The following is a 14,811-nucleotide window of genomic DNA, read 5'->3' on the forward strand; positions in this document are numbered from 1 at the left end:
GCTGGTGGCACCTGTACGGGCTCAGTACAACGGGTCCCTCAGTCCCTGGCGATGCCTCCCAGGCAGTGTTTATCCAGCTCGCTTGGACATGGCTGTAGGAAGAGAGGAAAATATGTCATTTCAGACAAGTGAATGGACTCCCATTTTGAGACCTTAGTCCTTGAAATAGCAGGACAGGAAATGTGAGTAACTTGCAGCATCTGACAGAAAAGGAAAGTGGCTGTTGAGCTCTTTTATGGCCTGTCTTTTATGACCCTATGGTATGGGACAATGAAGTGAGAACGTGCTGGGGCAGACCTGATGAGGTGCTGGTACTGTCGGGTGCTGTTAGGCTGTTTGCTTTTCCCCTGCTTAAGGGTGTCCTTTGCCTTGTGATGGATGCTAGAAATACTCCAGGTAACCAAATGCCCAGAGCTGGCTGAGAGCCCTCTGTAGCAAATTGTTATTGCAAGGTCTGCAAAACCATTGGACATCTGGAAATGATCCACTTTACAAACATATCCTTTATAAAGAACTAATACTCTCCAGGCTTCGGAAGCCATTTCCAATATACTGCAGGGGGAAAGGATCTCTTCTGCAAAAACAGAGAGATGAAGGATTTTCGCTTACTGCAGCAGCCGTGCATGGAGCACCTGTCTGGGCACTGGGTGCTGGCTGCTGCCAGCTGTGTCAGCAGCGATCCCAGGCACAGCAGGAGATGTGCCCAACCCACCGTGTGCTGAGCACATGGACTTGGTTTCTCTTTGGCTTAAGTTGTCTTAGTAATTTGGTTCCAGAACATTCTCTTCGTGATTCACCAAGACAGATATATCTCACTGCTCTTCAGAAGCATTTGTAGACTCTTGTGTACCACTCTCATTTTTCATGGTTTAATTGTTTCCAGCCTTCCTCACCAGAATTGAACTAAATATATATCTAGTGTGGAAAAAAAAATGTGAAAAGAGGTGTTACAGGCATGTGTGGGAAGATGCAACTGAAAAACTGCTTTAAAGTGTTTCCAGGCCTCAATTTTAGCTTGAATAAAGTTTTTAGATAATTCTGAAGTGACCTTGCAGCATTCTTGGGGGAAGAAGGGAGGAACAGGAGTCATCATGCATAGAAAAGTCAATGCTGAGGATGGTACGATTTTGTGTTAACTCTTCATTTCATCCACCAGTGCATTGATTGAATGGTGGGCTCAGGGCAGATGGATTTCCCAAGATATACACAGAAATCATAAAGAAACTCATGTCATACGTTATTGAGCAACTGTAAAGAGAGTTTTGAGGCCATTCATCTTTCACTTCTGAATCAGATGCCTTACTGACTCAAAGCACGCAAAACAATGCTGCAACAATGCTGCTTCTGCCTCTGAAGTGCTGGAACCGGTCTGTATCAGCTCTTACAAAACCCTTCATCCCCAAATTAAACTAGATTTTGCAGTATGCATTAGGATTCAGGAAAGGCTCCTGTTTATTTAGAGGCAATAAGACTAACGATAACACTTAGTATGATAAAAACTTTTACTTTTAAAAGACACATACCCTCCTTCGCCATGCAAGTCAATCTCTTCCTGCAAGTGACAGTGACAGAGATAGAATGAGATGGAACTACACCACGGTAAGCATTACTTTGGGTAACAGCCTCTGGATATAATCCATTCCTAAATCCTTCCGCATGCTCAAGATTGTACCCTGATTACACTGACGTGAAGGTCTTCCCAGGAAGGGACATGCAGCAGTCTGCTGGAGCAATCTGCATGCTCCTTATCAGCATCCTGAGCAGCCCGCTCTGCCAAGATAAGGAGCTGGATACTAAATTCAATCTTCCTGTCTGAGGTAGCAGCTTCCCCCTTCCTGTGAACACTGTTTACATCAGTGCAGGCAGGACACAGTCTTCTGAGCACAGATTGCTGACAATCCCAATGCTTTAGTTGAAACACATTTGCTACCGTAAGTATTGCATTATCTTATAGTAAGGCCATATTGCTCCCCTTTAATTAGAGACTGAAAAATTCGATAGACACCTTATAAATCCCACCAGTTTTCAAGAGCTAGTTAGCATTTTGCCCCTCTGTAGACAATCAAGTTTTAAAATAGATGTATTTAGGGCACTTGGGGCTGGAATATTATGTCTTTGATCAGTATGAAAACGTCTCTCTTCTCTCTTTCTCCCAGTTCTTTGGTGTAAGCTCCAAGGCTGTAAGGGTTTCAGTTTCACTAAATCCTCATGAAAATTTTGACTGTTTTCTTGTATTTGAATAACAGTTATAAACCACCGGCTTAGATGCTTTTCGCCTGAATGAATATAGCTCTTGTATCTAAAGTCTGTCACCAGGAAACAGCTTGAGAAGTACTGCAGGAAGCCCAGAGCACAAATTTTAGAGGAAAATCCGCAGACCCAAATCAGTTGCGTTCAGCTCACTTGTCCTTGTAGACATCTTCATGAAACAAGCTGGTACCCTCAGGAGATGCAGCTCCTCTTCTGCACATTGCTTCACTGTGCAGCTCAGGAGCCCAGTGTGGAAGTGAGTAGGGAACAGCAATGTGAGGAGGATCCACCCCAGTCTTCTGAGCCAGACCTATGGGGCTGCAGCCATCCTAGAAGTCTCCTGGAGGGGACACCTCCTATGTGAGCTTTTGTCCTTCCTTTTGGCAAATGTTTTGTGGACATCTGAACTTCCCCCTACAGTACACTATTTTTCTCTCTTTTATTTAGGTGCGTCTGTATTACTTTAGAACTAAACAAACAGAATCCAAAATGAAGATAAGGCTTATTTGTTACCTGAAAAATGTATCTACACAGCCTTTTTACATGCAGCCTTCTGCAGTATACTACTCAGCCTTGCTTGCTATTCTATCCTCTACTAAAACTTCTTGTTCAACTGTTTCTCGTATTAGAAGGAAATAAATAAGGGAAAAAAAAGTTACGAAGATCACTCACCCAGCAAAACAAGCAACTTTTTGTTTTATGGTTTAGATATATCTGTGCTCCTGGTTAAAAACACGTTATCGATTTGGGTGCTGAAGCTAGCCTTCTAAGTACAGAAAGAGGCACAACCTCACAGATAATAGAAACTATTTAGTATTTACTTCCATCTGCTGACTTACTGAAGGACCTGAAGAGAGTTATAGTGGATACAACATTTTATAACTTGCTGTTCACCAAAACCTTAGCCATGGCTAATGGCTGATGAGCTGCAAGGTACAGGTCCTTGAAAGGCTCTCACTGCCAGTAGTCACATGCCATGGAGCAGCTCCCATCTCCCATATTGCTTTCCTACATAGACAGAAACACTCTTCTGGCATTTCTAGGCCTTGGTCTTTCATGGAATCATAGAATCATAGAATTAGCTAGGTTGGAAAAGACCTATAAGATCATCCAGTCCAACCATCCACCTACCACCAATAACCCCACTAAACCACGTCTCTCAACGCTATATCTAAATGTTTCTTGAACACCTCCAGGACAGTGACTCAACCGCCTCCCTGGGCAGCCCATTCCAGCGCCTGACTACTCTTTCAGAAAAGTAGTATTTCCTAATGTCCAGCCTAAATCTCCCCTGGTGCAACTTGAGGCCACTCCCCCTTGTCCTGTCACTAGTTATGAGAGAGAAGAGGCTGACCCCCAGCTCACTACAACCCCCCTTCAGGTAGTTATAGAGAGCAACAAGGTCTCCCCTGAGCCTTCTCTTCTCCGGACTGAACAATCCCAGCTCCCTCATAAGGCCTGTGCTCCAGACCCCTCACCAGCTTCGTCGTCCTCCTCTGAACACGCTCCAGGGCCTCAATGTCTTTCTTGCAGTGAGGGGCCCAGAACTGGACACAGTACTCGAGGTGCGGCCTCACCAGGGCTGAGTACAGAGGGACAATGACTTCCCTACTCCTACTGGCAACACTATTTCTGATACAAGCCAGGATGCCATTGGCCTTCTTGGCCACCTGGGCACACTGCTGGCTCATGCTCAGCCGAGCATCGACCAATACCTCCAGGTCCATTTCCTCTACAGTCTTCCACCCGCTCTGCCCCAAGCCTGTAGCGTTGCCTAGGGTCGTTGTGGCAAAAGTGCAGGACTCGGCACTTGGTCTTGTTGAACCTCATCCCATTGGCTTTGGCCCAGAGATCCAGCCTGTCCAGATCTCTCTGTAGGGCCTTGCTACCCGCAGGCAGATCGACACTTCCTGCCAGCTTGGTGTCGTCTGCAAACTCACTGAGGGTGCTCTCAATGCCCTTGTCCAGGTCATTCACCAGTTCCTTTCTAAGTTCTGCCATCTTTTCACACCTTGGGCAATGTGCTATATAAACACTGTATTGGACATCATGAGATTCTAAATTACACAACCACTGTTTGCCAAAATTCCTTACATTTTCAGAGGAAATTTGGGCAGGGCAAAAGGCAAATCCTGAAGGAGATTTAGTTCTTCTACTGCTGTTGCTAGAAGATATATATATGTGTGTATGAATGTAAGTACGTGTGTACGTTTATGTACACGCACACACATTTTTAGTACGATTCTTTAGCTGAGGGCTAAAAGATAATTGGCTTCAGTACAGGTCAAGGACCACTTGAGTAGTTTGGATGAAGTCATGCAAAAATCAAGTGGAGTTGCCACAGATCTGGCTGCTCTGTTCGTAATTACACCGATAGGAAACAAATACAAAAAATAGGCCGGGTGAACGTAAATCTTCACTACTCTGGAAAAAAAGTCTGTGGTCGTATAGTTAAGCAGAAGCCCGGACTGCAACGCTCAGCGGTGCTGCTCTGCCCTCTGCAGACTACGTTGTATAATCACATTTTACTCCCAAAGACTCTTTTAAAGCATGTCTCAGGCAGCAGAATTAACGCTGTCAAAGTGAACTGAACATGCACAGGAGCTACCTTCTAACCACACACTGACGCTGCAGAGCATGAGTAAGGTAAGTTAGGGGTACTTGTGAGACAGTGGTTTCTGTGTGTTCTTACCGCGTCCACGCTGCCCGCTCAGAATGTGAAATAACTGTTGCCCGAATGGCACCAGTATCTGGAGCTCAAATGCAGAAAGGATTATAGGAAATATTTATGTCTATTACTCTAACGTGTGCCATGCAGAATCTCTTCATGCTGGAGAAACAAGATTTATTCCAACCCCTGTACGCAGAGCAAGTTCCTCCTGGTACTCAAAAAAGTTTTCTGTAACAAGATTCAGGAGACTGCAAATGGAGTGATCCCTCGATCAATGTCCCACCTTTAAGTGACTACTACAGAACTAGCGCTAGCCTGCCTTGACTGATACACAAAGGTACCAGCATCCCACTCTGCTAGTTCAGTTACATGCCATCTCCCACGGCAATTGCCTCCAACTTTTCTCCTAGGTAGATGTCCAAGAAATGTGGTAAATGCATCTGCCTTTGCAAGCTTGCTTCAATTCAATGTACTGTCCATGTACTGTCTGATACAGAATGATAAAGCTCATTAATTCTGACGTAGTTGATACAACCCCACTGATGTAAGAAAACAACAGTTACTTTCTCATGATCTGGACAATGCTTTTTAATGAGTGGAATTTCATAACCGTTCCAACAGAGAAAACGTGGTCCTGCATCATTTTCATAACTCTTCTTTTAGGAACAACATATTAGAGTCACAGTTTTCAAGAAACACAATTCAGATTTGTTCCAACTTTGCATCTGACCGATGTGTTTACATTTGAAAAATACATTCCTCAGTGCATGTGTGCCCAGCTCCAGGCATCGTATGTGGCTCTCACAGATGAGCAGCATGTGACACTCCTTTATTTCCATCCCCCATCGGTTGTCCTGTCTGTGGTGGTTGGATGTCACATAAAAGGCAAAACTGGTTGGGCCCAAAATGCCTGGCAGGAGGAAGAATTTGCCTTGGCAGCTCCGAGCATAGCCCACTGTGTGACTGCCACATGTGCTGGCTGCAGACTCAATGACTCAGGAAAGAAGAGAAGCGAGCAGTCTTCTAACAAGTGGAAGCTTCTATTGCCTCACACTTACAGAATACTTCAAGTAAAAAACTGAAATACTCGTTCAGAAAAAAAAAATATCTTTATTCAATTTTACACAATGCAGATCTTGCCATATGGAATGCTTTTATGCTTCAGCAGGTTAAATTCTATGGCAGGACAATATCCTTAATAAAAAATTCATAAAGAAAAGCTATACTAAAATATATTACATACATCTGAATTTTATTCCTCTCCAGAAGTACTGCAGGAACACAGATTTTAAAAAGTTGCTATGACATTTAGCCACCGACTACGTTTCCATCTGCACACTTTTGTATGGATTCTCACTTCGTTATACTTTGTTGCTTGCTTTGTCGAGGGATCTGCTACAGACTAATGCTGCAGGCTAGAAGATTTCCAAGTACATCACTCAAACCAAATGAAAGTCTTCTTATCACCTCACCTATTTCACAAACAGAAATGGTATTATTTCTTCCAAAGCAAAAATTAAAGGAAAACAATGGTCACGTTTATACTTGGCTAAACTGTTCTCCAGTACTTCTGTTTGACAACAGCTGAATGGCATTCTCAAACAAAATTATTTCTGTATTGCCTGCTATTTCAGATAACTTGCACTGAAGTATCACATAAAGTCTGGGCTATATCTTGAGAACCTTTGTGCAATCTTAGAACACCATTAAATGAACACAGAAGCTCCAATTTTACATCTTTTTACATTCTTTTCATTTGAAGACTTTGGAGCGGTTTGTAACATCTAACACTGAAGGTAGGGAACTCAAATACTTAAGACCAGTCCTTTTTCCAACAAAATAATTACATTTAATGACATACTAATTATTCTCAGATCTAGAAACAAGCTGAATTCTGTAATGGAAAACACTGCAATAAGCACTATTTCTGCATGTGTTTCTGCCTTCACTTGGACAACATGCTGTCACACCCCATCAGTCTGACTAGGGTCAGGACCAAGTAAGTATACTTGAATAAACACGATGATTTCAGAAGAATGCTCAGGTTTCAATATGCACATACCAATAAAGACTATATTCTAACATTTTCAGGGCTTGGAGTATGGTCTTAATGGTGTTAGTGATAAGTTCATTTGATAGCAATTACGTATGAGAGCACACTGTTTCTACAACTGTCTGGGTTAACAGAAGACTGAGGGATGAGGTGACATAGGAGAACTGCTGATTTAATGGTATCAAACAATATTCACATCAATTTTTACTTCTCCTACACTCTTAGTCTGTATGCCTCTATTCCTCCCCAGTCTCCCCTTTTCAGGTGCTGCAGGTCACCTTCTGGTCATAAAAATCACTAAGACACATGCCTTGAACTTTGTTTCAGCAAGGTTCCACACACTTGGTAGTGCCAATGGGCCTAGAGAAGGTGACAATTTGTTTAAAACAGGGCACAGGAGACATGCTTCTTCTGCAAGTCACGTGACACCTGGTCTCATGAACTGAGATAGGCTTTAGGACTTTCCCTGTTTCCTGTTCACAAGTTGCAACCTAACTTGTTTTCTACATTACGGCACCTGAAGACCCCGACCAGAACAGCATCCCATGGGGCTACTTGGTCATCAGTCTCAAATGGCCTTGGAACAGGCAAGCCAAGATAACTCAGCACTCTTTGAAATGTACGATTCTTAACAAAATTTCTTCTTCTCTTTGTTTGTTAATTTATTAAGTACTATTGTTGTTCTCTTACCATTAGCACTAGTGTTCTCCAGGAATGGAAATCGCTTTGACCCACCCGAACAAATCCCAGGAACACTTACTTCTGACAGTCCACGTAAGGACTACCTCTTCACAGAGGAGAGAAAGGTCAGCTGACCTCTTCCAGTAGCAGACTGGACATTAATCAACTGGTCTGTGGTTTGCGTGTCTACTGAACCCTGTTGTTTTAGACTTGTAACTGTTGAAACTACTGTCTGAAACAGCAATTGCATTGAAAATAATACCTGGCCCCAAAGTATGTGTATACTGCTATGCCAAGGGAGACTGAAGTATCTCTCCAAAGCCAGCGCTCCTCTGAACCCACTAGCAAGGCTGCATGTGGCACTGGAACGTGCACTCTAGAGCATCGAAGCACTGTGTATGTAAGCACTGCCAGGCCTCCCAGGCATACTACAAGCCATCCGAAGGCTCTAACACTCATAGAAGTGGAAGGTGAGCAGGAAGCTGGTCACCACCAAGATCTACTCTTTCAGAAGGGTACAGCAAAGAGATAAAAATACAGATTCAAGAGGTGACTTTTGGAAGAAAGATCATCTAATTGTTGGGAAAAAGCTCAGAAAAAGAACAGATCAATCATGTACAGATTAGGGCAATGAGCAAAATGTCACAAAAACAGAAATAGAGCAGTATACCAAGAATTTGCACAAAGGAAGTAGTTTTGCATTAACGTGTAGAATATCACATACTGCACAGCAGAAATACTAACAGATTTCCCAGTATGGGACTTTCCAATAATACGATTGCCGAGATAACCCTGACCTTCCTTCCTCTCTCCTGAAATCCAAATCCATCCCTGTGTTATTTATACACAGTGAAAAGGAGGAGCTCACAAACAACGACACTAACTATAATCAAGACAATTCACCTAGTAACATGATACTGGATGTAGTGTTATGATGTAACTGGGGGAAGGGAGTGTGTTATAACAGGACAGTTACACTTTCTGCATAACATTCAGAAGTGAAGTGAAAGCTACGGAAGCTGAAAAAAAATACAAATTTTAAAGTCAGTGGGGATATCTTGATTTCTCACTTTTTATAGACCGAGCCTTCTTCTTTTCCCTTGAAAATATCAATAGAAGTCACATACTTATCAAAATATCTTTTAAATTGCATAATATTTAATAATTGCACAATAACCTGTTCATCTCTTACAGTGAAGGCTGAAAGGAAATCCAAGAAATTCCCTGTGGTATAAGTCCTGAGTCAGCAGAAGGAGCTTTGAAGAAAGCAATATGAATTGGAAGGAAATTTCCAACACCTGCAGATTTTGGCTATTGTTGGCTAAAATAATGTGTTGGGGTGTGCTGAAACCTTAGAGGTGAGAGTTGATCTTGCAGTACACTTTTAAGAGATCTACAACCACTTGCTCATTAACAGCTATGAGCAAAGCAAAACAGTATTAATTTCCGTGTAGAAATTCATACGCTTGTGTGTCATGGCTGCATCTCAGCCCACTATTTTCTCCGAGTCCAACATTTTGCAGTCAGGGGAAATAAGGCTCTCTGCTAGACAGGAGGAACATGCTTAAGGTGCTTTATCTGCATCTAAATCTGTCCATTTCCTCTTCCATTCTCTTACACTGTTGAATGTGAGCTTTAACATTATTCAGTCTCCATAAAACCTCCAAACTTTTTCTCCTAATAATTCAACTCCTCATATTGCTTGCAAGACATAGTGAAGAAAAAGAGTTTTTGGGTTGAACTCTGAGTGTTATAATCTATTTCTAGATAGAAATATTCAAGTTTCTCTCTGTTGTCAGAAAACCGCAGGTACTGCACACAGGAGGCCTTCATTCTGCATGTTTACCACAAACCCACCGAAGCTGCTGCTCTGCTTGGAGGTCAGTTAATTCACCAACGGATCTCCAGCTGCACTGACAAGCGTATGCTCGTGATCCTTTCTTCTTTATCATCTTTGCTCGTAGCTTGCTGAGCTCGGGCATGTTATTCCTGTCAAACAAGGGAGTTCAGTTCAATTTTTTTTTTTCTTTTTTTCTTTTTTTTTAAGAAAAAAAAATCATGAGGTCATTTCATTTCAGAAAAGCTCTTAACAACATTTCTGAGTGCCACTGTCAGGAATGAATTTAGGGATAAAATGCTTAAAGATGCTTAAACTCTGTTTTGAACACAATCCTTTCATAGAATCATAGAATGGCCTGGGTTGAAAAGGACCTCAAAGATCATCAAGTTTCAACCCCCCTGCTGAGTGCAGGGTTGCCAACCACTAGACCAGGCTGCCCAGAGCCACGTCCAGCCTGGCCTTGAATACCTCCAGGGATGGGGCATCCACAACCTCCCTGGGCAACCTGTTCCACTGCGTCACCACTCCCTGTGTGAAAAACTTCCTCCTAATATCTAACCTAAATCTCCCCTGTCTCAGTTTAAAACCGTTCCCCCTTGTACTATCGCTATCCATCCTCGTGAACTATCATTCCCCCTCCTGTTTATACGCTCCCTTCAAGTACTGGAAGGCCACAATGAGGTCTCCCTAGAGCCTTCTCTTCTCCAAAGAGAGCAGAACTCAGATTGTAGTTTCTGTAGTCTCAAATCAGCTGCAGCTAAATGTTTCTGTAAGTAAAGTTCTCTGTCTTGTTCACAGACCCTGCTTCAGCCTCCAGAGAAAGAGCTGAGAAGAACCAGGCAGAATTATTTTTATTAACAAGGAATTATGCAAAAAATGTATTAATCTTATCAAACTTACTGTAAAAAATCCTGCACAGAATGAGTACAACTACAGAGTTGAACACTTAAGCAGTAGCTGTTTCTCAAGATGGTACCAAAGTGACTGCAATGGCCATTAAGTGAGAAGACTGTACATCAAGCCACAAATTATTTCTATATAAGCACCCACCACAACAAACAGAAAGTCTGTATGACTACAACAAAGGAAGTTATTTCAAAAAACAGGTGAAAACTTAGCGTTTCACCTATCCCTGCTGCCATGACCTCCTTCCAGACCTTAGTGCTCACTAAGTGCTCAAAAGAACACCGGCAAGCTCAGCTAAATTAAAAACATACAAACATCAAAGGAAGAATTTTTAACAAAAAAGGTAAAGCACCTATTAAAGGAAGGTGGATATTTCATCAAGTTTACTTTCAAAAATTCAGATTATCCAAAATAAACAGCTAAACGTTTTGCTAAAGATTAAAGGTTTTTTGCTAAAGATTAAAGGTTTTCATCAATATTACAATAGTACTGAGAATAAAAGATTTTCAGTGAAAGAAAAATACAAGTTTTTGAAACTGGAGGAAAAACATAGGAAAACCAAACACATAGTATAAGAAAAATAATGGAACAGGAGATGATTTATCCATTACTGCTGTTCCAGCTACCGCACCCCCTGGTGGCCAAGCACATACTCTGAACACGTCCGTTACCTCCATCTGTGAATGGGCATACACAGAGAATTCACCAAAATAAGAATTTAAACTTGATATCTGCATTAGGAGCATGCTTACAATGTAACGCTTCACTAAGTCTTGGCATTTGGTACAGTTGTAGAGAAACTGGAAAGAACGCCTTAATTCTAACTCTTCCAAAAAATCAAAATGATTAAAGACTTCACAATATATAGCAAGAAAGTAAAACTCCCACCCCTCCAGTTAATCAAATACTAGTTCAAAAAGAAGCCTGTTAAGAAAGCAAGCTATTTGATTTTCACTGACCATGGTGGGACAACACTTGACACAGGAAAACAGAAAAGCTGACTTGAAACAATTGCAGCTTATGCGACTGAAGGTGGTACGGTGAGAAGTACATGCTGGCACTACATTCAATTTTTTTTGCATCCAGCAGTGGCCCACCAGAGGCCAACACATCACACAGATCATCTCCTTATTTTGACAGTAAAGCCGCCTCACAATTTACCAAACCTGAATTCTCTTTAAAAGCAGAAGAGTGAGAGTGAGGGAGGAAGAAATGGAAAGGCACGAAAGCAGCCTGCGGGAGATGCTGCATCCTTCTTCCTGCAGGTTTTCCCAAGTGATTGCTGAAGAGGTTGCACCCATGCTCCTTATTAGACAACACAGGACTGCCAAGGATTTTTCACCTTTCCTGTTCCCACCGAGCCCTGAAGCAGAGTGAAACAATACTAACACCAAGCCCACCTGAGACATACCTGAAAAAAAGATAATCACAGGACTGATCCCAGGTGTAGTCATTGAAAAGCGCTACACGGAAGTCGCAAGCGGTGCAGCGCAGCTGATCACACGTCCTGGTCAAAGACAAAAATACCACCAGAAATCTCCAAGAGCTTATAACAGTAAGAGAAGCTATTCAAATCGTTACTGTTTTAAACCCAAACACGCTCAGAAATACTAGAAACGTGGTTAAACTGTAATCTTCATTTTTCACATCTCTGGAATATTCATGATGTACACATTCAAACTTATGAGCACGTAGTAACTTTTCCAGATTCCTTGAATATATCACATAAACTGACATCCTCCATATATGTTCTTTGATCCTCCTCACTGGTATGGCACCTGTCATCACCCACACAGGCATCATGTGCATAATTACTACAAAAAAATCCCAGATGGAAATGCAATAATGTTCTATTGGATATCGGAGCTACGTATCTGAAGTTCCTTTCCTACTGTTAAAGTACCTTTCCTGAAGTTACAAAGCACTCTGCTTGTCCTCAGCTGGGGCTCTGTGATGCCTGTCTTCAGTTCAAGCTCTGGAATGACTTAAACCAGCCTATTGATTTAGGTGGCATACTCTGCCATCACACAGCAAACTGAAGAGAAGCACAGAAAAATACAACGCTCTAGAGCAACAATTTCCTTAACTACATGATTTTGATTTTTGGAGTCTCATGTCCCATTTGCACACGTTCTTCAGCTCCTCAAATGAACAAAGGATCCTGTGGTCACAAACAGGGGACTGGAGGGGACCAGCTGACTCAAACTGCAGTTACAGGCAGCTGTGCACTTCAATGAATATAGAGCTGGGCTGTACAGTTCAAACTCAGGGCTATCCTCCACCACAGAAACACAGTTGTGATTAAAACTAATGACAAATAAAGTAGAATTTATTTTTTTTAACCTCTTTGAAATATTTGTTCCTACGCCATTTGGTGAAGAGCTTCCACCCAGGTACACTGGACAGCACCTATATGGATTTAATTTATAAAGAAAAAATTAAGTAATAGCAAAACATGTTGAAAAAAGGTAGCATAATGCTAACTTGAACTGCTGTGTGTTACACTGCTTCAAGTAGCACTTTTTCAGCAAGACTTTCCCTCTAGTTGTTGAAAGGCGTGGTAATTTAACATTTATCGAATATAGGCAAAGCATCAAATGCTTACAAGTGACTGAATTTAAACATCTTTTCTACCAAGATATTCAAAGAAAGACTGTGATAGACACTGTCTATACCAAATATATGTGGCTAAATATTGCAGTGTTTGGTAACTGCATTTGTCCAGAAGGCAAAGGAAATTGTTGTTCCACAATTAGTTACATGGTAAGTAATTTTGACCCCATGAAAACGCATGAGTCATTCTTTAACATTAACTTTCTACTCAACTGTTTATCTTTTTTCTTCAAGAAAGTTATCCAAATACTCATTTTTTTTCTTAGCTCATGTCAACACAAATTAAACATCAGTAATACTATCAGACAGACAGCAAGCTATAATCAAGCTATGTTCAAGCAGCCCAAATGTTTTTCACTTACATCTTCCTATGAGCCTGTACAACAGTGCTATTGCTTCCAGGTGTGACACTTGGGGAGTTAGACTTCAATTTCTATTTAAAAAGCAAAGAATAAAAGGCAGCATTTCAGCAACATTGCAATAGGCTGTTTTACTTGAAAAGCAATCCAGGAAATCCAAAGAATCCAGTAAGATAGGGACTAAGAGTTTGGGATTCTTCTTGCTCAGTTTTCTGTAAGGCTGTTCGAGACAAAATGAGCTGAAGTTACAGATGGATGGGTAGCAAGACTTCTCTCCCCAAACCGAATTACCAGCTCTGCCTGAAGGAATTCAGCATGACACAATCACCTTGACTTTTGAAGACTTTCTGTTTCATGCCCTCTTTTTAATAAGTTTGCTTTAAAAACCAGGTTTAATTTAGGAATCGCTTCCCTCAACGTTTTTGAGTTTTTGTTGTATTGGAAATACATCAAAGTCTTATATTATTCAGAACAACAAAGTATCTTGGAAAAGTTTGTTATTTCCTGCATACAAAGTAAACTATCAGAATTTTAGAATATGGTAATTATAAATCCCAAATGAGAAGTTCAAGGGATATAAACAGATAAAGCCATACAAATTTAATAATATAATTCTCTCTCACTCAGACATCATTATCGTGGTATACAAGTGTGTTTTGTTGGCTCAGATTTAGACATCCTACAAGGAATCAGACAAACATAATGAAAACAAAAAAAAAATTCACAAAAATAAAGAGAATTTGCACAGAAGTTTGTGTATATATGAAATATGAATAACATTTTTCTAGCAATTATTTCTAAATGAATACCTATTTTCAATATCCTCTATCGCTCTCTTTTTATGACTCTTGTCTATGTAAATGGGTGGCTTCATCTCCATCTCCTGCTGCCAAATAACAGAAATCATTTGCAGATTATATAGAACTGGGAGAAGTGGTTGGTATGGCAGACGGCTGCGCTGTCATTCATAGGGACCACAACACATGGCAGAAATGGGCAGAGAAGAATATTTTTAAATTCAACAAGGGAAAACGCAGACTCTCACACCTGGGAAGAAATAGCCCTCATGTGCCTGTGTACACTGAGGGCTGACCAACTGGAAAACAGCTTTGCAGAAACAGCCCTCAGCATCTTGGTGGGTGATAAGCTGACCACGAACCAGCATGCACCTTTGCAGCACAGAAGGCCCACAGAATCCCAGACTGCATTAGGAAGAAAGTTGCCAGCAGGCTGAGCAAGGTTATTCTTCCTTTACAGTTAGCTCTGGTGAGAGAAAATCACGGAATCACTTTGGTTGGTCAGGATCTCTTGAGATCACCCAGCTCAACCCTGGGCAGTCCCAGATCTCTCAGCCTCTCCAACGAAGCTCCAGTCTCACCATTATCTCCTCCACCCTTTGCTGGAGTCTCTCCAGTAGCTCAGTCTCTCTCTCTCTCTT

At 41.5% G+C, this 14,811-nt stretch overlaps 1 protein-coding gene across 1 annotated transcript in view; it reads right to left on the reverse strand.

Moving 5' to 3' along the window:
- Positions 6,006-14,811, reverse strand: part of C2H8orf37 (chromosome 2 C8orf37 homolog) — an 11,624-nt gene continuing 2,818 nt past the window's right edge. Inside the window, exons 3-6 of the mRNA XM_021387418.1 lie at positions 13,377-13,447; positions 12,745-12,810; positions 11,813-11,908; positions 6,006-9,644 (exon numbers count right to left, since the gene is read on the reverse strand). Of these exons, the coding sequence (XP_021243093.1) occupies positions 9,485-9,644; positions 11,813-11,908; positions 12,745-12,810; positions 13,377-13,447 (393 nt within the window). The 3' untranslated portion in view covers positions 6,006-9,484. The remainder of the gene's footprint in view (positions 9,645-11,812; positions 11,909-12,744; positions 12,811-13,376; positions 13,448-14,811) is intronic.

The sequence above is a fragment of the Numida meleagris genome, chromosome 2, assembly GCF_002078875.1.
Source record: "Numida meleagris isolate 19003 breed g44 Domestic line chromosome 2, NumMel1.0, whole genome shotgun sequence".
In the NCBI taxonomy this organism is placed as follows: domain Eukaryota; kingdom Metazoa; phylum Chordata; class Aves; order Galliformes; family Numididae; genus Numida; species Numida meleagris.